Below are 26,097 nucleotides of genomic sequence, written 5' to 3'. Positions count from 1 at the left end.
ATCGTGGCAGTGAGAAGCATCATTGCTCATCCAGACATTTGTTGAGCCACAACAACATCAACAGTACGTCTGCTGATAACAATTCTCCTCACCTTCTTCAGTTCATATTTTATTGCGAGCTTTAGTCTTATAAAGCTTGGTCTTCCATGTGGCTCATAGTTTTCACTGGCATCAATGTCCCCATTCAAGATGGCCTCCACCTCCTCCGTGTTACGGCACAGGTCCAGCAGTCCGACCACAAAGTCTTCACATTGCACGGACAGTTCCTTGTAATCTTTCTGTAACGGAAGAAAGAAACATTTAATGAAAGAAAGTGGTTAAAGGAGAGAACCTTTTCAACAAACGTCTACTTAAAAAGGGTACCGAGCTCCATGTGCCACCACAACTTATGGCCTGGTTCCTCTCTAGGTTTCTTCCTAGGTTCTGGCCTTTCTAGGGAGTTTTTCCTAGCCACTGTGCTTCGACACCTGCATTGCTTGCTGTTTGGGGGTTTTAGGCTGGGTTTCTGTACAGCACTTTGAGACATCAGCTGATGTAAGAAGGGCTATATAAATACATTTGATTTGATTTGATTGGGCTGTACCATACTGTTAGTTCTCAAAGGTCTGAGGGAAATACAATGACCCTGCATGAAATGTACTTCCTCACACTTAGCCTCCAGTCACACCCTATAGGCTATAGCCCTTCCAATCAGAAAACCATCATCATCAGCACAACATGAGAATAGAAAAGCTTAAAATCCAAACATCTTCAGGAGTGATTGGCAGAAAATTCCACATAAACAACTAAAACTAACACGATGGTTAAGAATGCTGTCTTAAAGCATTGTGACATGAGTTAAGAATGCTGTCTTACAGCATTGTGACATGAGTTAAGAATGCTGTCTTAAAGCATTGTGACATGAGTTAAGAATGCTGTCTTAAAGCATTGTGACATGAGTTAAGAATGCTGTCTTAAAGCATTGTGACATGAGTTAAAAATGCTGTCTTACAGCATTGTGACATGAGTTAAGAATGCTGTCTTAAAGCATTGTGACATGACAAACAGAACTGTTTCCTTGGAAACAACCACCATCTGTTGAAGTATGACAGAAATCAGCTAGTTGATGCTCGTAATGACTGTACAGCGCATTCGGAAAATATTCAGACCCCTTGACCCCCCCCAACTTTTATTTAACTAGGCAAGTCAGTTAAGAACAAATTCTTATTTACAATGACGGCCTACCCCGGCCAAACCCGGGCCAATTGTGCACCACCCTATGGGGCTACCAATCACGGCCGGATGTGATACAGCCTGGATTTGAACCAGGAAGTGTAGTGACGCTTCTTGAACTGAGATGCAGTGCCTTAGACCACTGCACCACTCAGGAGTCCAGCCTTATTCTAAAAATGATTAAATAAATACAAATCCTCACCAATCTACACACAATACCCAATAATGACAAAGTGAAAACAGGTTAGTAGAAATTGTTTCAGATTTATATATAAAAAATAAAAAAACAGAAATACCTTATTTACATAAATATTCAGACCCTTCGCTATGAGACTCGAAATTGAGCTCAAATCATCCTGTTTCCATTGATCATCCTTGAGATGTTTCTACAACTTGATTGGAGTCCACCTGTAAATTCAATTGATTTGACATGATTTGGAAAGGCACACACCTGTCTATATAAGGTCCAAGAGTTGACAGCACAGGTCAGAGAAAAACAAAGCCATGATGTTGAAGGAATTGTCAGAAGAGCTCCAAGACAGGATTGTGTCGAGGCACAGAACTGGGGAAGGGTACCAAAACATTTCTGCAGCATTGAAGGTCCCCAAGAACACAGTGGCCATTCTTAAATGGAAGAAGTTTGGAACCACCAAGAGCTGGCCGCCCGACCAAACTGAGTAATCTGGGGAGAAGGGCATTGGTCAAGGAGGTGACCAAGAACCTGATTGTCACTCTGACATTGCTCCAGAGTTCCTCTGTGGAGATGGGAGAACCTTCCAGAAGGACAACCATTCCTGCAGCACTCCACAAATCAGGCCTTTGCTGTAAAGTAGCCAGACGGAAGCCACTCCTCTGTAAAAGGCACATGACAGCCCGCTTGGAGTTTGTCAAAAGGCACCTAAAGGACTCAGACAATGAGAAACAAGATTCTCTGGTCTGATGAAACCAAGATTGAACTCTTTGGCCTGAATGCCAAGTGTCACATCTGGATGAAACCTGGCACCATACCTACGGTGAAGCGCGGTGGTGGCAGCATCATGCTGTGGGGATGTTTTTCAGCGGCAGGGACTGGAAGACTAGTCAGGATCGAGGGAAAGATGAACGGAGCAAAGTACAGAGAGATCCTTGATGAAAACCTGCTCCAGAGCACTCAGGACATCAGACTGGGGCGAAGGTTCACATTCCAACAGGACAACGACCCTAAGCACACAGCCAAGACAATGCAGGAGTGGCTTCGGGACAAGTCTCTAAATGTCCTTGAGTGGCCCAGCCAGAGCTCGGACTTGAACCCGATTGAACATTTCAGGAGAGACCTGAAAATAGCTGTGCAGTGACGCTCCCCATCCAACCTGACAGAGCTTGAGAGGATCTGTAGAGAAGAATGTGAGGAACACCCCAAATTCAGGTGTGCCAAGCTTGTAGCGTCATACCCAAGAAGACTCTAGGCTGTAATCGCTGCCAAAGGTGCTTCAACAAAGTCCTGGGTCTGAATACTTATGTTAATGTGATATTTTCATTTTTATGTATTTGCAAACATTTCTTAAAACCGGTTTTTGCTTTGTCATTATGGGGTATTGTGTGTAGATTGATGAGAGGGGAAAAAAACAATTTAATCAATTTTAGAATAAGGCTGTAATGTAACAAAATGTGGAAAAAAGTCAAGGGGTCTGAATACCTTTCGAATGCACTGTATCTGGAACAAGCACTGTACACCTACGTGTAGTCAAAGGCCACAGACATGCTAAACACAGGTCACATCAGGTACACCCACATCCTCACAAATATTCATTATGTACAAACACAGCTTCGTTTCAGACAAAAGTAATATTATTCATACAGTACTCCAGGCATGTATCCCAAATGACACCCTATTCCCTATATAGTACACTACTTCCTGGTCAAAAGTAGTGCACTATACAGGAAATAGGGTGCCATTCGGGATATACTCCAGGTTTCTATAGCAACAGCTTAACGTATTGCAGTACATTTTCCTGACCGCACTTCTGACACATTCAACAATCCGGCCACCTTTATTCTGCCTACCTGCCCTTATCATGCTCATCAAAATAAACAACACCTTACAGCAAAGACACTGAGTAAAGGGTTCATCAATGATAATGGGTGAATGATTTCACTATCCATTCTATTCCATGTATTTGTATTTATTATGGATCCCCATTAGTTCATGCCAAGGCAGCAGCTACTCTTCCTGGGGTTTATTAAGGATCCCCATTAGTTCCTGCCAAGGCAGCAGCTACTCTTCCTGGGGTTTATTATGGATCCCCATTAGTTCCTGCCAAGGCAGCAGCTACTCTTCCTGGGGTTTATTATGGATCCCTGTTAGTTCCTGCTAAGGCAGCAGCTACTCTTCCTGGGGTTTATTATGGATCCCCATTAGTTCCTGCCAAGGCAGCAGCTACTCTTCCTGGGGTTTATTATGGATCCCCATTAGTTCCTGCCAAGGCAGCAGCTACTCTTCCTGGGGTTTATTATGGATCCCCATTAGTTCCTGCCAAGGCAGCAGCTACTCTTCCTGGGGTTTATTATGGATCCCCATTAGTTCCTGCCAAGGCAGCAGCTACTCTTCCTGGGATTTTATTATGGATCCCTGTTAGTTCCTGTCAAGGCAGCAGCTACTCTTCCTGGGGTTTATTATGGATCCCCATTAGTTCCTGCCAAGGCAGCAGCTACTCTTCCTGGGGTTTATTATGGATCCCCATTAGTTCCTGCCAAGGCAGCAGCTACTCTTCCTGGGGTTTATTATGGATCCCCATTAGTTCCTGCCAAGGCAGCAGCTACTCTTCCTGGGATTTTATTATGGATCCCTGTTAGTTCCTGTCAAGGCAGCAGCTACTCTTCCTGGGGTTTATTATGGATCCCCATTAGTTCCAGCCAAGGCAGCAGCTACTCTTCCTGGGGTTAATTATGGATCCCTGTTAGTTCCTGCCAAGGCAGCAGCTACTCTTCCTGGGGTTAATTATGGATCCCCATTAGTTCCTGCCAAGGCTGCAGCTACTCTTCCTGGGGTTTATTATGGATCCCCATGAGTTCCAGCCAAGGCACCAGCTACTCTTCCCGGGATTTTATTATGGATCCCTGTTAGTTCCTGCCAAGGCAGCAGCTACTCTTCCTGGGATTTTATTATGGATCCCTGTTAGTTCCTGCCAAGGCAGCAGCTACTCTTCCTGGGGTTTATTATGGATCCCCATTAGTTCCTGCCAAGGCAGCAGCTACTCTTCCTGGGATTTTATTATGGATCCCTGTTAGTTCCTGCCAAGGCAGCAGCTACTCTTCCTGGGATTTTATTATGGATCCCTGTTAGTTCCTGCCAAGGCAGCAGCTACTCTTCCTGGGATTTTATTATGGATCCCTGTTAGTTCCTGCCAAGGCAGCAGCAACTCTTCCTGGGGACCAGCAAAATTAAGGCAGTTATACAATTTTAAAAACATTACAACACATTTCACAACAGATTTCACAACACACTAAGTGGGTGCCCTCAGGCCCATACTCCACTACCACATATCTACAGTACTAAATCCATGTGTATGTATAGTGTGTATGTGTGTGTGTGTATGCATGTGTCTGTACCTATGTTTGTGTTGCTTCACAGTCCCGCTGTTCCATAAGGTGTATTTTTATCTGTGCTGTTTGTAACTACACTGGTAGGTTGACTGATAACCTGAACCAGGTTGCAGGCACTAGTTACAGTGTGAAGCTTTCTCTTGAGTGGGAAGCCTGATGAAAGTCAGTCAATATTTAAATCCCCCAGAAAATATACTTCTCTGTTGATATCACATACATTATCAAGCATTTCACACATTATCCAGATACTGACTGTTAGCACTCCAGGTACAGGAAGGCATTACTGAAGAGCTCAGTGACTTTTAACGTGGCACCGTCATAGGATGCCACCTTTCCAACAAGTCAGTTTGTCAAATGTCTGCCCTGCTAGAGCTGCCCGGTCAATTGTAAATGCTGTTATTGTGAAGTGGAAACGTCTAGGAGCAATAACGGCTCATCCGCGAAGTGGTAGACCACACAAGCTCACAGAACGGGACCTCGGTTGAAACTCACTACCGACTTCCAATCTGCCTCTGGAAGCAACATCAGCACAATAACTGTTCGTCGGGAGCTTCATGAAATGGATTTCCATGGCCGAGCAGCTGCACACAAGCCTAAGATCACCATGCACAATGCCAAGCATTGGCTGGAGTGGTGTAAAGCTCACCGCCATTGGACTCACCATCTGGCAGTTCAACGGACAATTCTGGGAAGCCAGGAAAACGCTACCTGTCTGAAGTCATACTGCCAACTGTAAAGTTTGGTGGAGGAATAATGGTCTGGGGCTGTTTTTCATGGATTGGGCTAGGACCCTTAATTCCAGTGAAGGGAAATCTTAACGCTAGAGCATACAATGACATTCTAGAAGATTCTGTTCTTCCAACTTTGTGGCAACAGTTTGGGGAAGGCCCTTTCCCGTTTCAGCATGACAATGTCATCGTGCACAAAGTGAGGTCCATACAGAAATGTATGGTTGAGATCGGTGTTGAAGAACTTGACTGGCCTGCTCAGAGCCCTGACCTCAACCCCATCAAACACCCTTGGGATGAATTGGAACGCCGACTGCAGCCAGGCCTAATCGCCCAACATCAGTGTCCAAGCTCACTAATGATCTTGTGGCTGAATCGAAGCAAGTCCCCGCAGCAATGTTCCAACATCTAGTGGAAAGCATTTCCAGAAGACTGGAGGCTGTTATAGCAGCAAAGAGGGGACCAACTCCATATTAATGTCCATGATGGTTCACGGGCAGGTGTCCATATACTTTTGGTCATGTAGTGTATTACTCTAGACATATAGGAAAGCTGTTCCCATGGAGATATTACTCTAGACATACAGGAAAGCTGTTTCCATGGAGATATTACTCTAGACATACAGGAAAGCTGTTTCCATGGAGATATTACTCTAGACATACAGGAAAGCTGTTCCCATGGAGATATTACTCTAGACATACAGGAAAGCTGTTCCCATGGAGATATTACTCTAGACATACAGGAAAGCTGTTCCCATGGAGATATTACTCTAGACATACAGGAAAGCTGTTTCCATGGAGATATTACACTAGACATACAGGAAAGCTGTTCCCATGGAGATATTACTCTAGACATACAGGAAAGCTGTTTCCATGGAGATATTACTCTAGACATACAGGAAAGCTGTTCCCATGGAGATATTACTCTAGACATACAGGAAAGCTGTTCCCATGGAGATATTACTCTAGACATACAGGAAAGCTGTTCCCATGGAGATATTACTCTAGACATACAGGAAAGCTGTTTCCATGGAGATATTACTCTAGACATACAGGAAAGCTGTTTCCATGGAGATATTACTCTAGACATACAGGAAAGCTGTTTCCATGGAGATATTACTCTAGACATACAGGAAAGCTGTTTCCATGGAGATATTACTCTAGACATACAGGAAAGCTGTTTCCATGGAGATATTACTCTAGACATACAGGAAAGCTGTTCCCATGGAGATATTACTCTAGACATACAGGAAAGCTGTTTCCATGGAGATATTACTCTAGACATACAGGAAAGCTGTTTCCATGGAGATATTACTCTAGACATACAGGAAAGCTGTTTCCATGGAGATATTACTCTAGACATACAGGAAAGCTATAGACGGTTGCATGAAGCTGTGAAATGATTCAGAATATAATATAATAAAATAAATGATTCATGATGATCACTCCTCTCTTTCTCTCAGGGGAAAAGGTGTGGTTTAAAAGGGGATGCCACCACAGCAAATATATTAGAAGAACAACAACCTTATGGACCAGTTTTCCCAACAGAGATTGCGGAGTCCTAGACATTAAAAAACACTTCCAATAGAGTGTCGTTTTTAGGAGTAGGTTTAACCTGGGTCCGGAAAACCAGCTGTATATCTTTTGCCCACCTCTCATGACCAGACTCTGCAGTCATTTTGATCTTAATAAAAAACAACTTCTAATTTCATTAGCAAGGACACAATTTTGACATATAACAATTACTTGACGGGGTGAGTCATGCTTCCATTGCAGTACCTTAAACTCCTTCTCGATGTTAGCCAGGACAGCCAGCTCGTTGCTCAGCTCCAGGGCAGCCATCACAGGGTCTTTGCTAGAGAGAGACATGTAGGCCGGGCTGGCCAGGCCTTTATAGGCATTGATACGGGACCGAGAGTGGCTGAACGAGTCATGCTTCTGGTGGTAGCTGCAGGTGCCACACTTACAGAGGTAGTCGTGTGGTCGCGCGATACGGGCGTCCTTCCTCAGGAGGATGTGTACTACCTCGTACTCATGGCAGTGAGAGGCCAGGATGATGGGGGTGATGTCATGAGAGAACCGTGTACCATCCTCGTCATAGGAGAAGAAGTCGTCTTGTGTCTCTGCTTGGCCAGGACTGTTGACGAGCCTCTGTGTGTCTGCGAAGGACCTGTGACTCAATATAGCCTCCACTATTCTAATGTATCCTTTACTGATAGCCAACAGAAGAGCATCCCCTATCCTGGCCAGATTATCCTTATTCAGTAACAGCTCCGTAACCTCTAGATGCTCATTGGCCACCGCCAGCTGTAATGCATTCTGGCCCATGTAGTCCACACAGTTGACGTTGAGTTCAGGAAGTTCCTCCAGCATCTTGCGGACCCCGGGGATGTTGCCGTACTCCGCCGCGTCCAGGAAGCGCTCCTCGGTCAGGGATAGGCTGGCTGAGCGGGCGCTGAACATGTAGGCCGGCCCCCGCATGCCCAGCCTCCGTGTCTTGGCCAGCGTCTGTCGTAGCATGGTGTGACGGTCCTCATTGATCCATCTGAACATCCAAAACATACAGAGAGAGTTAGAGGCTGGTTAATGGTAGCCTGCACTCTCAGGTCAGAGAGAGTTTGAGAGGCTGGTTTATGGTAGCCTGGACTCTCAGGTCAGAGAGCTTTAGAGAGGCTGGTTAATGGTAGCCAGGACTCTCAGGTCAGAGAGCTTTAGAGAGGCTGGTTAATGGTAGCCTGGATTCTCAGGTCAGAAGGTTAGAGAGGCTGGTTTATGGTAGCCTGGACTCTCAGTTCAGAGAGAGTCTGAGAGGCTTACTTCTAACCGTAACTATGTTCATACTGCAGCCTTCTAACAGTAACTATGTTCATACTGCAGCCTTCTAACAGTAACTATGTTCATACTGCAGCCTTCTAACAGTAACTATGTTCATACTGCAGCCTTCTAACAGTAACTATGTTCATACTGCAGCCTTCTAACAGTAGCTATGTTCATACTGCAGCCTTCTAACAGTAACTATGTTCATACTGCAGCCTTCTAACTGTATGTTCATACTGCAGCCTTCTAACAGTAGCTATGTTCATACTGCAGCCTTCTAACAGTAACTATGTTCATACTGCAGCCTTCTAACAGTAACTATGTTCATACTGCAGCCTTCTAACAGTAACTATGTTCATACTGCAGCCTTCTAACAGTAGCTATGTTCATACTGCAGCCTTCTAACTGTAACTATGTTCATACTGCAGCCTTCTAACTGTATGTTCATACTGCAGCCTTCTAACAGTAACTATGTTCATACTGCAGCCTTCTAACAGTAGCTATGTTCATACTGCAGCCTTCTAACAGTAACTATGTTCATACTGCAGCCTTCTAACAGTAACTATGTTCATACTGCAGCCTTCTAACTGTAACTATGTTCATACTGCAGCCTTCTAACAGTAACTATGTTCATACTGCAGCCTTCTAACAGTAACTATGTTCATACTGCAGCCTTCTAACAGTAACTATGTTCATACTGCAGCCTTCTAACTGTAACTATGTTCATACTGCAGCCTTCTAACAGTAACTATGTTCATACTGCAGCCTTCTAACAGTAACTATGTTCATACTGCAGCCTTCTAACAGTAGCTATGTTCATACTGCAGCCTTCTAACTGTATGTTCATACTGCAGCCTTCTAACAGTAGCTATGTTCATACTGCAGCCTTCTAACAGTAACTATGTTCATACTGCAGCCTTCTAACAGTAGCTATGTTCATACTGCAGCCTTCTAACAGTAACTATGTTCATACTGCAGCCTTCTAACAGTATGTTCATACTGCAGCCTTCTAACAGTAGCTATGTTCATACTGCAGCCTTCTAACAGTAACTATGTTCATACTGCAGCCTTCTAACAGTAACTATGTTCATACTGCAGCCTTCTAACAGTAACTATGTTCATACTGCAGCCTTCTAACAGTAGCTATGTTCATACTGCAGCCTTCTAACAGTAGCTATGTTCATACTGCAGCCTTCTAACTGTATGTTCATACTGCAGCCTTCTAACAGTAGCTATGTTCATACTGCAGCCTTCTAACAGTAACTATGTTCATACTGCAGCCTTCTAACAGTAACTATGTTCATACTGCAGCCTTCTAACAGTAACTATGTTCATACTGCAGCCTTCTAACAGTAACTATGTTCATACTGCAGCCTTCTAACAGTAACTATGTTCATACTGCAGCCTTCTAACTGTATGTTCATACTGCAGCCTTCTAACAGTAACTATGTTCATACTGCAGCCTTCTAACAGTAACTATGTTCATACTGCAGCCTTCTAACAGTAACTATGTTAATACTGCAGCCTTCTAACAGTAGCTATGTTCATACTGCAGCCTTCTAACAGTAACTATGTTCATACTGCAGCCTTCTAACAGTAGCTATGTTCATACTGCAGCCTTCTAACAGTAGCTATGTGTTCATACTGCAGCCTTCTAACAGTAACTATGTTCATACTGCAGCCTTCTAACAGTAACTATGTTCATACTGCAGCCTTCTAACTGTAACTATGTTCATACTGCAGCCTTCTAACAGTAACTATGTTCATACTGCAGCCTTCTAACTGTATGTTCATACTGCAGCCTTCTAACAGTAGCTATGTTCATACTGCAGCCTTCTAACAGTAACTATGTTCATACTGCAGCCTTCTAACAGTAGCTATGTTCATACTGCAGCCTTCTAACTGTATGTTCATACTGCAGCCTTCTAACAGTAACTATGTTCATACTGCAGCCTTCTAACAGTAACTATGTTCATACTGCAGCCTTCTAACAGTAACTATGTTCATACTGCAGCCTTCTAACAGTAACTATGTTCATACTGCAGCCTTCTAACAGTAGCTATGTTCATACTGCAGCCTTCTAACAGTAGCTATGTTCATACTGCAGCCTTCTAACTGTATGTTCATACTGCAGCCTTCTAACAGTAGCTATGTTCATACTGCAGCCTTCTAACAGTAACTATGTTCATACTGCAGCCTTCTAACAGTAACTATGTTCATACTGCAGCCTTCTAACTGTATGTTCATACTGCAGCCTTCTAACAGTAGCTATGTTCATACTGCAGCCTTCTAACAGTAGCTATGTTCATACTGCAGCCTTCTAACAGTAGCTATGTTCATACTGCAGCCTTCTAACTGTATGTTCATACTGCAGCCTTCTAACAGTAACTATGTTCATACTGCAGCCTTCTAACAGTAACTATGTTCATACTGCAGCCTTCTAACAGTAACTATGTTCATACTGCAGCCTTCTAACAGTAACTATGTTCATAATGCAGCCTTCTAACAGTAGCTATGTTCATACTGCAGCCTTCTAACAGTAGCTATGTTCATACTGCAGCCTTCTAACTGTATGTTCATACTGCAGCCTTCTAACAGTAGCTATGTTCATACTGCAGCCTTCTAACAGTAACTATGTTCATACTGCAGCCTTCTAACAGTAACTATGTTCATACTGCAGCCTTCTAACAGTAACTATGTTCATACTGCAGCCTTCTAACAGTAACTATGTTCATACTGCAGCCTTCTAACAGTAACTATGTTCATACTGCAGCCTTCTAACAGTAACTATGTTCATACTGCAGCCTTCTAACTGTATGTTCATACTGCAGCCTTCTAACAGTAGCTATGTTCATACTGCAGCCTTCTAACTGTAGCTATGTGTTCATACTGCAGCCTTCTAACAGTAACTATGTTCATACTGCAGCCTTCTAACAGTAACTATGTTCATACTGCAGCCTTCTAACTGTAACTATGTTCATACTGCAGCCTTCTAACAGTAACTATGTTCATACTGCAGCCTTCTAACTGTATGTTCATACTGCAGCCTTCTAACAGTAACTATGTTCATACTGCAGCCTTCTAACAGTAACTATGTTCATACTGCAGCCTTCTAACAGTAACTATGTTCATACTGCAGCCTTCTAACAGTAACTATGTTCATACTGCAGCCTTCTAACTGTAACTATGTTCATACTGCAGCCTTCTAACAGTAACTATGTTCATACTGCAGCCTTCTAACTGTATGTTCATACTGCAGCCTTCTAACAGTAGCTATGTTCATACTGCAGCCTTCTAACAGTAACTATGTTCATACTGCAGCCTTCTAACAGTAGCTATGTTCATACTGCAGCCTTCTAACTGTATGTTCATACTGCAGCCTTCTAACAGTAACTATGTTCATACTGCAGCCTTCTAACAGTAACTATGTTCATACTGCAGCCTTCTAACAGTAACTATGTTCATACTGCAGCCTTCTAACAGTAACTATGTTCATACTGCAGCCTTCTAACAGTAGCTATGTTCATACTGCAGCCTTCTAACAGTAGCTATGTTCATACTGCAGCCTTCTAACTGTATGTTCATACTGCAGCCTTCTAACAGTAGCTATGTTCATACTGCAGCCTTCTAACAGTAACTATGTTCATACTGCAGCCTTCTAACAGTAACTATGTTCATACTGCAGCCTTCTAACTGTATGTTCATACTGCAGCCTTCTAACAGTAGCTATGTTCATACTGCAGCCTTCTAACAGTAGCTATGTTCATACTGCAGCCTTCTAACAGTAGCTATGTTCATACTGCAGCCTTCTAACTGTATGTTCATACTGCAGCCTTCTAACAGTAACTATGTTCATACTGCAGCCTTCTAACAGTAACTATGTTCATACTGCAGCCTTCTAACAGTAACTATGTTCATACTGCAGCCTTCTAACAGTAACTATGTTCATAATGCAGCCTTCTAACAGTAGCTATGTTCATACTGCAGCCTTCTAACAGTAGCTATGTTCATACTGCAGCCTTCTAACTGTATGTTCATACTGCAGCCTTCTAACAGTAGCTATGTTCATACTGCAGCCTTCTAACAGTAACTATGTTCATACTGCAGCCTTCTAACAGTAACTATGTTCATACTGCAGCCTTCTAACAGTAACTATGTTCATACTGCAGCCTTCTAACAGTAACTATGTTCATACTGCAGCCTTCTAACAGTAACTATGTTCATACTGCAGCCTTCTAACAGTAACTATGTTCATACTGCAGCCTTCTAACTGTATGTTCATACTGCAGCCTTCTAACAGTAGCTATGTTCATACTGCAGCCTTCTAACTGTAGCTATGTGTTCATACTGCAGCCTTCTAACAGTAACTATGTTCATACTGCAGCCTTCTAACAGTAACTATGTTCATACTGCAGCCTTCTAACTGTAACTATGTTCATACTGCAGCCTTCTAACAGTAACTATGTTCATACTGCAGCCTTCTAACTGTATGTTCATACTGCAGCCTTCTAACAGTAACTATGTTCATACTGCAGCCTTCTAACAGTAACTATGTTCATACTGCAGCCTTCTAACAGTAACTATGTTCATACTGCAGCCTTCTAACAGTAACTATGTTCATACTGCAGCCTTCTAACAGTAACTATGTTCATACTGCAGCCTTCTAACAGTAACTATGTTCATACTGCAGCCTTCTAACAGTAACTATGTTCATACTGCAGCCTTCTAACTGTATGTTCATACTGCAGCCTTCTAACAGTAACTATGTTCATACTGCAGCCTTCTAACAGTAACTATGTTCATACTGCAGCCTTCTAACAGTAACTATGTTCATACTGCAGCCTTCTAACAGTAGCTATGTTCATACTGCAGCCTTCTAACAGTAACTATGTTCATACTGCAGCCTTCTAACAGTAGCTATGTTCATACTGCAGCCTTCTAACAGTAGCTATGTGTTCATACTGCAGCCTTCTAACAGTAACTATGTTCATACTGCAGCCTTCTAACAGTAACTATGTTCATACTGCAGCCTTCTAACTGTAACTATGTTCATACTGCAGCCTTCTAACAGTAACTATGTTCATACTGCAGCCTTCTAACTGTATGTTCATACTGCAGCCTTCTAACAGTAGCTATGTTCATACTGCAGCCTTCTAACAGTAACTATGTTCATACTGCAGCCTTCTAACAGTAGCTATGTTCATACTGCAGCCTTCTAACTGTATGTTCATACTGCAGCCTTCTAACAGTAACTATGTTCATACTGCAGCCTTCTAACAGTAGCTATGTTCATACTGCAGCCTTCTAACAGTAACTATGTTCATACTGCAGCCTTCTAACAGTAACTATGTTCATACTGCAGCCTTCTAACTGTAACTATGTTCATACTGCAGCCTTCTAACAGTAACTATGTTCATACTGCAGCCTTCTAACAGTAACTATGTTCATACTGCAGCCTTCTAACAGTAACTATGTTCATACTGCAGCCTTCTAACTGTAACTATGTTCATACTGCAGCCTTCTAACAGTAACTATGTTCATACTGCAGCCTTCTAACAGTAACTATGTTCATACTGCAGCCTTCTAACAGTAGCTATGTTCATACTGCAGCCTTCTAACTGTATGTTCATACTGCAGCCTTCTAACAGTAGCTATGTTCATACTGCAGCCTTCTAACAGTAACTATGTTCATACTGCAGCCTTCTAACAGTAGCTATGTTCATACTGCAGCCTTCTAACAGTAACTATGTTCATACTGCAGCCTTCTAACAGTATGTTCATACTGCAGCCTTCTAACAGTAGCTATGTTCATACTGCAGCCTTCTAACAGTAACTATGTTCATACTGCAGCCTTCTAACAGTAACTATGTTCATACTGCAGCCTTCTAACAGTAACTATGTTCATACTGCAGCCTTCTAACAGTAGCTATGTTCATACTGCAGCCTTCTAACAGTAGCTATGTTCATACTGCAGCCTTCTAACTGTATGTTCATACTGCAGCCTTCTAACAGTAGCTATGTTCATACTGCAGCCTTCTAACAGTAACTATGTTCATACTGCAGCCTTCTAACAGTAACTATGTTCATACTGCAGCCTTCTAACAGTAACTATGTTCATACTGCAGCCTTCTAACAGTAACTATGTTCATACTGCAGCCTTCTAACAGTAACTATGTTCATACTGCAGCCTTCTAACTGTATGTTCATACTGCAGCCTTCTAACAGTAACTATGTTCATACTGCAGCCTTCTAACAGTAACTATGTTCATACTGCAGCCTTCTAACAGTAACTATGTTCATACTGCAGCCTTCTAACAGTAGCTATGTTCATACTGCAGCCTTCTAACAGTAACTATGTTCATACTGCAGCCTTCTAACAGTAGCTATGTTCATACTGCAGCCTTCTAACAGTAGCTATGTGTTCATACTGCAGCCTTCTAACAGTAACTATGTTCATACTGCAGCCTTCTAACAGTAACTATGTTCATACTGCAGCCTTCTAACTGTAACTATGTTCATACTGCAGCCTTCTAACAGTAACTATGTTCATACTGCAGCCTTCTAACTGTATGTTCATACTGCAGCCTTCTAACAGTAGCTATGTTCATACTGCAGCCTTCTAACAGTAACTATGTTCATACTGCAGCCTTCTAACAGTAGCTATGTTCATACTGCAGCCTTCTAACTGTATGTTCATACTGCAGCCTTCTAACAGTAACTATGTTCATACTGCAGCCTTCTAACAGTAACTATGTTCATACTGCAGCCTTCTAACTGTATGTTCATACTGCAGCCTTCTAACAGTAACTATGTTCATACTGCAGCCTTCTAACAGTAACTATGTTCATACTGCAGCCTTCTAACAGTAACTATGTTCATACTGCAGCCTTCTAACAGTAACTATGTTCATACTGCAGCCTTCTAACAGTAGCTATGTTCATACTGCAGCCTTCTAACAGTAGCTATGTTCATACTGCAGCCTTCTAACTGTATGTTCATACTGCAGCCTTCTAACAGTAGCTATGTTCATACTGCAGCCTTCTAACAGTAACTATGTTCATACTGCAGCCTTCTAACAGTAACTATGTTCATACTGCAGCCTTCTAACAGTAACTATGTTCATACTGCAGCCTTCTAACAGTAACTATGTTCATACTGCAGCCTTCTAACAGTAACTATGTTCATACTGCAGCCTTCTAACAGTAACTATGTTCATACTGCAGCCTTCTAACTGTATGTTCATACTGCAGCCTTCTAACAGTAGCTATGTTCATACTGCAGCCTTCTAACTGTAGCTATGTGTTCATACTGCAGCCTTCTAACAGTAACTATGTTCATACTGCAGCCTTCTAACAGTAACTATGTTCATACTGCAGCCTTCTAACTGTAACTATGTTCATACTGCAGCCTTCTAACAGTAACTATGTTCATACTGCAGCCTTCTAACTGTATGTTCATACTGCAGCCTTCTAACAGTAACTATGTTCATACTGCAGCCTTCTAACAGTAACTATGTTCATACTGCAGCCTTCTAACAGTAACTATGTTCATACTGCAGCCTTCTAACAGTAACTATGTTCATACTGCAGCCTTCTAACAGTAACTATGTTCATACTGCAGCCTTCTAACAGTAACTATGTTCATACTGCAGCCTTCTAACTGTATGTTCATACTGCAGCCTTCTAACAGTAACTATGTTCATACTGCAGCCTTCTAACAGTAACTATGTTCATACTGCAGCCTTCTAACAGTAACTATGTTCATACTGCAGCCTTCTAACAGTAACTATGTTCATACTGCAGCCTTCTAACAGTAGCTATGTTCATACTGCAGCCTTCTAACAGTAGCTATGTGTTCATACTGCAGCCTTCTAACAGTAACTATGTTCATACTGCAGCCTTCTAACAGTAACTATGTTCATACTGCAGCCTTCTAACTGTAACTATGTTCATACTGCAGCCTTCTAACAGTAACTATGTTCATACTGCAGCCTTCTAACTGTATGTTCATACTGCAGCCTTCTAACAGTAGCTATGTTCATACTGCAGCCTTCTAACAGTAACTATGTTCATACTGCAGCCTTCTAACAGTAGCTATGTTCATACTGCAGCCTTCTAACTGTATGTTCATACTGCAGCCTTCTAACAGTAACTATGTTCATACTGCAGCCTTCTAACAGTAACTATGTTCATACTGCAGCCTTCTAACTGTATGTTCATACTGCAGCCTTCTAACAGTAACTATGTTCATACTGCAGCCTTCTAACAGTAACTATGTTCATACTGCAGCCTTCTAACAGTAACTATGTTCATACTGCAGCCTTCTAACAGTAGCTATGTTCATACTGCAGCCTTCTAACAGTAGCTATGTTCATACTGCAGCCTTCTAACTGTATGTTCATACTGCAGCCTTCTAACAGTAGCTATGTTCATACTGCAGCCTTCTAACAGTAACTATGTTCATACTGCAGCCTTCTAACAGTAACTATGTTCATACTGCAGCCTTCTAACAGTAACTATGTTCATACTGCAGCCTTCTAACAGTAACTATGTTCATACTGCAGCCTTCTAACAGTAACTATGTTCATACTGCAGCCTTCTAACAGTAACTATGTTCATACTGCAGCCTTCTAACAGTAACTATGTTCATACTGCAGCCTTCTAACTGTATGTTCATACTGCAGCCTTCTAACAGTAGCTATGTTCATACTGCAGCCTTCTAACTGTAGCTATGTGTTCATACTGCAGCCTTCTAACAGTAACTATGTTCATACTGCAGCCTTCTAACAGTAACTATGTTCATACTGCAGCCTTCTAACTGTAACTATGTTCATACTGCAGCCTTCTAACAGTAACTATGTTCATACTGCAGCCTTCTAACAGTAACTATGTTCATACTGCAGCCTTCTAACAGTAACTATGTTCATACTGCAGCCTTCTAACAGTAACTATGTTCATACTGCAGCCTTCTAACAGTAACTATGTTCATACTGCAGCCTTCTAACAGTAACTATGTTCATACTGCAGCCTTCTAACAGTAACTATGTTCATACTGCAGCCTTCTAACTGTATGTTCATACTGCAGCCTTCTAACAGTAGCTATGTTCATACTGCAGCCTTCTAACAGTAACTATGTTCATACTGCAGCCTTCTAACAGTAACTATGTTCATACTGCAGCCTTCTAACAGTAACTATGTTCATACTGCAGCCTTCTAACAGTAGCTATGTTCATACTGCAGCCTTCTAACAGTAGCTATGTGTTCATACTGCAGCCTTCTAACTGTAACTATGTTCATACTGCAGCCTTCTAACAGTAACTATGTTCATACTGCAGCCTTCTAACAGTAACTATGTTCATACTGCAGCCTTCTAACAGTAACTATGTTCATACTGCAGCCTTCTAACAGTAACTATGTTCATACTGCAGCCATCTAACAGTAGCTATGTTCATACTGCAGCCTTCTAACAGTATGTTCATACTGCAGCCTTCTAACAGTAACTATGTTCATACTGCAGCCTTCTAACAGTAACTATGTTCATACTGCAGCCTTCTAACAGTAGCTATGTTCATACTGCAGCCTTCTAACTGTAACTATGTTCATACTGCAGCCTTCTAACAGTAACTATGTTCATACTGCAGCCTTCTAACAGTAGCTATGTTCATACTGCAGCCTTCTAACAGTAACTATGTTCATACTGCAGCCTTCTAACAGTAACTATGTTCATACTGCAGCCTTCTAACAGTAACTATGTTCATACTGCAGCCTTCTAACAGTAGCTATGTTCATACTGCAGCCTTCTAACAGTAACTATGTTCATACTGCAGCCTTCTAACAGTAACTATGTTCATACTGCAGCCTTCTAACAGTAGCTATGTTCATACTGCAGCCTTCTAACAGTAACTATGTTCATACTGCAGCCTTCTAACAGTAACTATGTTCATACTGCAGCCTTCTAACAGTAACTATGTTCATACTGCAGCCTTCTAACAGTAGCTATGTTCATACTGCAGCCTTCTAACAGTAACTATGTTCATACTGCAGCCTTCTAACTGTAACTATGTTCATACTGCAGCCTTCTAACAGTAACTATGTTCACTTTATGTCCAAACCTCTCTGCTCAGGCTCTGTGTAACAAACTGTCCTGTTAATGCTTTAATTGGGGCCAACAGTAGGATGCATTTCAAATGGCACCCTATATCATGACACAAGGCAAGACCCAGATGCAGACACAGGAGGCAGATGGTTGGAGTCTTACCCTACTGGACTAATAAATATTTTAAGGCAAGAGAATGGTCGTGGACTGACAGAAGGGTCAAAACCAGTTCATAGTCCAAAAAGGTCCGAAGGGCAGGCAGGATGATCAGGCAGGCGGGAAAGTAGTCCAGAGTCAGGCAGGGGTCAAAACCGGGAAGACTAGCAAAAAGAGAATAGCAAAAGGAGTACGGGAAAAACACGCTGGTTGACATGACTAACATACAAGACGAACTGGCACAAAGAGACAGGAAACAGGGTTAAATACACTGGTACAGCGAGACAGGAAACACAGGGATAAATACACTGGTACAGAGAGACAGGAAACACAGGGATAAATACACTGGTACAGAGAGACAGGAAACACAGGGATAAATACACTGGTACAGAGAGACAGGAAACACAGGGATAAATACACTGGTACAGGGAGACAGGAAACACAGGGATAAATACACTGGTACAGAGAGACAGGAAACACAGGGATAAATACACTGGTACAGAGAGACAGGAAACACAGGGATAAATACACTGGTACAGAGAGACAGGAAACACAGGGATAAATACACTGGTACAGAGAGACAGGAAACACAGGGATAAATACACTGGTACAGAGAGACAGGAAACACAGGGATAAATACACTGGTACAGAGAGACAGGAAACACAGGGATAAATACACTGGTACAGAGAGACAGGAAACACAGGGATAAATACACTGGTACAGAGAGACAGGAAACACAGGGATAAATACACTGGTACAGAGAGACAGGAAACACAGGGATAAATACACTGGTACAGAGAGACAGGACACACAGGAATAAATACACTGGTACAGAGAGACAGGAAACATAGGGATAAATACACTGGTACAGAGAGACAGGAAACACAGGGATAAATACACTGGTACAGAGAGACAGGAAACACAGGGATAAATACACTGGTACAGTGAGACAGGAAACACAGGGATAAATACACTGGTACAGAGAGACAGGAAACACAGGGATAAATACACTGGTACAGAGAGACAGGAAACACAGGGATAAATACACTGGTACAGAGAGACAGGAAACAGGGATAAATACACTGGTACAGAGAGACAGGACACACAGGAATAAATACACTGGTACAGAGAGACAGGAAACATAGGGATAAATACACTGGTACAGAGAGACAGGAAACACAGGGATAAATACACTGGTACAGGGAGACAGGAAACACAGGGATAAATACACTGGCACAGAGAGACAGGAAACACAGGGATAAATACACTGGTACAGAGAGACAGGAAACACAGGGATAAATACACTGGCAGAGAGAGACAGGAAACACAGGGATAAATACACTGGTACAGAGAGACAGGAAACACAGGGATAAATACACTGGTACAGAGAGACAGGAAACACAGGGATAAATACACTGGTACAGAGAGACAGGAAACACAGGGATAAATACACTGGTACAGAGAGACAGGAAACACAGGGATAAATACACTGGTACAGAGAGACAGGAAACACAGGGATAAATACACTGGTACAGAGAGAGAGGAAACACAGGGATAAATACACTGGCACAGAGAGACAGGAAACACAGGGATAAATACACTGGCACAGAGAGACAGGAAACACAGGGATAAATACACTGGCACAGAGAGACAGGAAACACAGGGATAAATACACTGGCACAGAGAGACAGGAAACACAGGGATAAATACACTGGTACAAAGAGACAGGAAACATAGGGATAAATACACTGGTACAGAGAGACAGGAAACATAGGGATAAATACACTGGTACAGGGAGACAGGAAACACAGGGATAAATACACTGGTACAGAGAGACAGGAAACACAGGGATAAATACACTGGTACAGGGAGACAGGAAACACAGGGATAAATACACTGGTACAGAGAGACAGGAAACACAGGGATAAATACACTGGTACAGAGAGACAGGAAACACAGGGATGAATACACTGGCCCAGAGAGACAGGAAACACAGGGATAAATACACTGGGGAAAATCAGCGACACCTGGAGGGGGTGGAGACAATAACGAGGACAGGTGAGACAGATCAGGGCGTGACACCCTCTTCCCTATAGTGAACTACTTTTGACAAATAGGGTGCCATTTGGGACACAGGCTAAGTCTGCCAGTCCAGAGGACTTTGTACTGTAGATGGACAGAGCTGGTGATCAGAAACTGAATCAGGACTCCCCACCCCCAGTATTGGAAGGTTATGGATTCACATTCACTACTATCACTATGTGTATGAACGATAGTCTCTTGTCCTCTCCACCTACCCTCCCCTCCTTTCCCCTCCCCTCCTCCTTTTTCCTTTCTCCTCTCCTCTCCCCTCTCCCCTCTACTCCTCTCAACTCCTCTCCCCTCGTCTCTCTCCTCTCCTCTCCCCTCCCCTCCTCCCCTCCTCTCTATTCTCTCCTCTCTATTCTCTCCTCTCTATTCTCTCCTCTCCTCCTTTTTCCTCTCCCCTCTACTCCTCCCAACTCCCCTCTCCTCCTATTTTCTCTTCTCTTCTCCTTTTGTTTACATTTACATTACATTTAAGTTATTTAGCAGACGCTCTTATCCAGAGCGACTTACAAATTGGTGCATTCACCTTATGACATCCAGTGGAACAGCCACTTTACAATAGTGCATCTAAATCTTTTAAGGGGGGGGGGGGGGGTGAGAAGGATTACTTTATCCTATCCTAGGTATTCCTTAAAGAGATGGGGTTTCAGGTGTCTCCGGAAGGTGGTGATTGACTCCGCTGTCCTGGCGTCGTGAGGGAGTTTGTTCCACCATTGGGGGGCCAGAGCAGCGAACAGTTTTGACTGGGCTGAGCGGGAACTGTACTTCCTCAGTGGTAGGGAGGCGAGCAGGCCAGAGGTGGATGAACGCAGTGCCCTTGTTTGGGTGTAGGGCCTGATCAGAGCCTGGAGGTACTGAGGTGCCGTTCCCCTCACAGCTCCGTAGGCAAGCACCATGGTCTTGTAGCGGATGCGAGCTTCAACTGGAAGCCAGTGGAGAGAGCGGAGGAGCGGGGTGACGTGAGAGAACTTGGGAAGGTTGAACACCAGACGGGCTGCGGCGTTCTGGATGAGTTGTAGGGGTTTAATGGCACAGGCAGGGAGCCCAGCCAACAGCGAGTTGCAGTAATCCAGACGGGAGATGACAAGTGCCTGGATTAGGACCTGCGCCGCTTCCTGTGTGAGGCAGGGTCGTACTCTGCGGATGTTGTAGAGCATGAACCTACAGGAACGGGCCACCGCCTTGATGTTAGTTGAGAACGACAGGGTGTTGTCCAGGATCACGCCAAGGTTCTTAGCGCTCTGGGAGGAGGACACAATGGAGTTGTCAACCGTGATGGCGAGATCATGGAACGGGCAGTCCTTCCCCGGGAGGAAGAGCAGCTCCGTCTTGCCGAGGTTCAGCTTGAGGTGGTGATCCGTCATCCACACTGATATGTCTGCCAGACATGCAGAGATGCGATTCGCCACCTGGTCATCAGAAGGGGGAAAGGAGAAGATTAGTTGTGTGTCGTCTGCATAGCAATGATAGGAGAGACCATGTGAGGTTATGACAGAGCCAAGTGACTTGGTGTATAGCGAGAATAGGAGAGGGCCTAGAACAGAGCCCTGGGGGACACCAGTGGTGAGAGCACGTGGTGAGGAGACAGATTCTCGCCACGCCACCTGGTAGGAGCGACCTGTCAGGTAGGACGCAATCCAAGCGTGGGCCGCGCCGGAGATGCCCAACTCGGAGAGGGTGGAGAGGAGGATCTGATGGTTCACAGTATCGAAGGCAGCCGATAGGTCTAGAAGGATGAGAGCAGAGGAGAGAGAGTTAGCTTTAGCAGTGCGGAGCGCCTCCGTGATACAGAGAAGAGCAGTCTCAGTTGAATGACTAGTCTTGAAACCTGACTGATTTGGATCAAGAAGGTCATTCTGAGAGAGATAGCGGGAGAGCTGGCCAAGGACGGCACGTTCAAGAGTTTTGGAGAGAAAAGAAAGAAGGGATACTGGTCTGTAGTTGTTGACATCGGAGGGATCGAGTGTAGGTTTTTTCAGAAGGGGTGCAACTCTCGCTCTCTTGAAGACGGAAGGGACGTAGCCAGCGGTCAGGGATGAGTTGATGAGCGAGGTGAGGTAAGGGAGAAGGTCTCCGGAAATGGTCTGGAGAAGAGAGGAGGGGATAGGGTCAAGCGGGCAGGTTGTTGGGCGGCCGGCCATCACAAGACGCGAGATTTCATCTGGAGAGAGAGGGGAGAAAGAGGTCAGAGCACAGGGTAGGGCAGTGTGAGCAGAACCAGCGGTGTCGTTTGACTTAGCAAACGAGGATCGGATGTCGTCGACCTTCTTTTCAAAATGGTTGACGAAGTCATCAGCAGAGAGGGAGGAGGGGGGGGGAGGGGGAGGAGGATTCAGGAGGGAGGAGAAGGTGGCAAAGAGCTTCCTAGGGTTAGAGGCAGATGCTTGGAATTTAGAGTGGTAGAAATTGGCTTTAGCAGCAGAGACAGAAGAGGAAAATGTAGAGAGGAGGGAGTGAAAGGATGCCAGGTCCGCAGGGAGGCGAGTTTTCCTCCATTTCCGCTCGGCTGCCCGGAGCCCTGTTCTGTGAGCTCGCAATGAGTCGTCGAGCCACGGAGCGGGAGGGGAGGACCGAGCCGGCCTGGAGGATAGGGGACATAGAGAGTCAAAGGATGCAGAAAGGGAGGAGAGGAGGGTTGAGGAGGCAGAATCAGGAGATAGGTTGGAGAAGGTTTGAGCAGAGGGAAGAGATGATAGGATGGAAGAGGAGAGAGTAGCGGGGGAGAGAGAGCGAAGGTTGGGACGGCGCGATACCATCCGAGTAGGGGCAGTGTGGGAAGTGTTGGATGAGAGCGAGAGGGAAAAGGATACAAGGTAGTGGTCGGAGACTTGGAGGGGAGTTGCAATGAGGTTAGTGGAAGAACAGCATCTAGTAAAGATGAGGTCGAGCGTATTGCCTGCCTTGTGAGTAGGGGGGGAAGGTGAGAGGGTGAGGTCAAAAGAGGAGAGGAGTGGAAAGAAGGAGGCAGGGAGGAATGAGTCAAAGGTAGGCGTGGGGAGGTTAAAGTCGCCCAGAACTGTGAGAGGTGAGCCGTCTTCAGGAAAGGAGCTTATCAAGGCATCAAGCTCATTGATGAACTCTCCGAGGGAACCTGGAGGGCGATAAATGATAAGGATGTTAAGCTTGAAAGGGCTGGTAACTGTGACAGCATGGAATTCAAAGGAGGCGATAGACAGATGGGTAAGGGGAGAAAGAGAGAATGACCACTTGGGAGAGATGAGGATCCCGGTGCCACCACCCCGCTGACCAGAAGCTCTCGGGGTGTGCGAGAACACGTGGGCGGACGAGGAGAGAGCAGTAGGAGTAGCAGTGTTATCTGTGGTGATCCATGTTTCCGTCAGTGCCAAGAAGTCGAGGGACTGGAGGGAGGCATAGGCTGAGATGAACTCTGCCTTGTTGGCCGCAGATCGGCAGTTCCAGAGGCTACCGGAGACCTGGAACTCCACGTGGGTCGTGCGCGCTGGGACCACCAGATTAGGGTGGCCGCGGCCACGCGGTGTGGAGCGTTTGTATGGTCTGTGCAGAGAGGAGAGAACAGGGATAGACAGACACATAGTTGACAGGCTACAGAAGAGACTACGCTAATGCAAAGGAGATTGGAATGACAAGTGGACTACGCGTCTCGAATGTTCAGAAAGTTAAGCTTACGTAGCAAGAATCTTATTGACTAAAATGATTAAGATGATACAGTACTGCTGAAGTAGGCTAGCTGGCAGTGGCTGCGTTGTTGACTTTGTAGGCTAGCTGGCAGTGGCTGCGTTGTTGACACTACACTAGTCAAGTCGTTCCGTTGAGTGTAATAGTTTCTACAGTGCTGCTATTCGGGGGCTAGCTGGCTAGCTAGCAGTGTTGATTACGTTACGTTGCGTTAAAAGAACGACAATAGCTGGCTAGCTAACCTAGAAAATCGCTCTAGACTACACAATTATCTTTGATGCAAAGACGGCTATGTAGCTAGCTATGTAGCTAGCTACGATCAAACAAATCAAACCGTTGTACTGTAATGAAATGAAATGAAAATGTGATACTGGAATACTGAAAATGTGATGTGGTTCTCACACCAAACATGCTTGAAAGAAAACGTTCAAACCCCAGGAGTTCTGGACCCACTGGAAAGCTGTGATTACTGCAATGGTCAAGGACCTCCGAGATGAGTATATCAATCATCAATCCCCATTATATAGGGTACGTACGTCACAATGAGTATATCAATCCCCATTATATAGGGTACGTACGTCCCAATGAGTATATCAATCATCAATCCCCATTATATAGGGTACGTACGTCACAATGAGTATATCAATCATCAATCCCCATTATATAGGGTACGTACGTCCCAATGAGTATATCAATCATCAATCCCCATTATATAGGGTACGTACGTCCCAATGAGTATATCAATCATCAATCCCCATTATATAGGGTACGTACGTCCCAATGAGTATATCAATCATCAATCCCCATTATATAGGGTACGTACGTCACAGTGAGTATATCAATCCCCATTATATAGGGTACGTACGTCCCAATGAGTATATCAAACACCAATCCCCATTATATAGGGTACGTACGTCCCAATGAGTATATCAATCATCAATCCCCATTATATAGGGTACGTCACAATGAGTATATCAAACACCAATCCCCATTATATAGGGTACGTACGTCACAACAAAAGCAGTAGGAACATACGTTGAATTATTTACTACACTTTGGGAAGGGTACTTAAAGACAGACCAACTAGATGTACCATCTCTCTGAGATAATTGCATTTAGAAATTACATAATTGACATAATTGTGTTTGAGGTAGCGAGGTAAGACTACTGCTTCCGTATGGAGGAAGACAGCTGGACGGATGGTGGTTAGGCCAGGATGGATGGTTCTACCTCCCACTCAGAATACATTGGAGTTCAACACCCAGGACGTCACTGGTCTGATCCAGTCTGTTTGTGCAACTGCTCTCTGTGTTTGTTCATTGTCATGCGGAACAGGTTGGAAAGTTCCGTTCGAGAACTGTAATATCCTATGTTTGTTTTTTTAATGTGGGTCTTATCTCATTTCTACCAGTAGGAAAAGCTCTCACTCACCCTCCATTTGACAAATCTGACCATAACTCTATCCTCCTGATTCCTGCTCACAAGCAAAAACTCAAACAGGAAGTACCAGTGACACATTCGATACAGAAGTTGTCCATTGAAGCGGATGCTAAGCTACAGGACTGTATTGCTAGCACAGACTGGAATATGTTCCAGGATTCATCCGATGGCATTGGAGTATACCACCTCAGTCAACGGCTTCATTAATAATTGCATCACCGACGTTGACTCCACAGTGACAGTACATATATATCCCTACCAGAAGCCATGGATTACAGGCAACATCCGGACTGAGCTAAAGGGTAGCGCTGCCGCTTTCAAG

General features: G+C 44.0%; 2 protein-coding genes across 2 annotated transcripts in view; both read right to left on the bottom strand.

Moving 5' to 3' along the window:
* The window catches only part of trpc6b (transient receptor potential cation channel, subfamily C, member 6b), an 81,964-nt gene that overhangs the window by 44,145 nt on the left and 11,722 nt on the right, over positions 1-26,097 (bottom strand). The window contains exons 2-3 of the mRNA XM_071357946.1: positions 7,301-8,066; positions 93-278 (exon numbers count right to left, since the gene is read on the bottom strand). Of these exons, the coding sequence (XP_071214047.1) occupies positions 93-278; positions 7,301-8,066 (952 nt within the window). The remainder of the gene's footprint in view (positions 1-92; positions 279-7,300; positions 8,067-26,097) is intronic.
* On the bottom strand, positions 21,289-22,777 carry LOC139548329 (uncharacterized). Its single transcript, XM_071357944.1, has 3 exons — positions 22,610-22,777; positions 22,283-22,404; positions 21,289-22,087 (listed from the first exon to the last, which is right to left on the bottom strand). Exon 3 carries the CDS (start codon positions 22,040-22,042, stop codon positions 21,293-21,295), a length of 750 nt encoding a protein of 249 aa, XP_071214045.1. The 5' UTR covers positions 22,043-22,087; positions 22,283-22,404; positions 22,610-22,777; the 3' UTR covers positions 21,289-21,292.

Source organism: Salvelinus alpinus, chromosome 21 (assembly GCF_045679555.1).
Source record: "Salvelinus alpinus chromosome 21, SLU_Salpinus.1, whole genome shotgun sequence".
Lineage (NCBI taxonomy): Eukaryota > Metazoa > Chordata > Actinopteri > Salmoniformes > Salmonidae > Salvelinus > Salvelinus alpinus.
This window is presented reverse-complemented; position numbering and strand designations above follow the sequence as displayed.

What these genes read in the sequence shown, in the direction of transcription:
- LOC139548329 (XM_071357944.1), bottom strand. Translation starts at nt 22,042, where the DNA reads ATGACGGATCACCACCTCAAGCTGAACCTCGGCAAGACGGAGCTGCTC.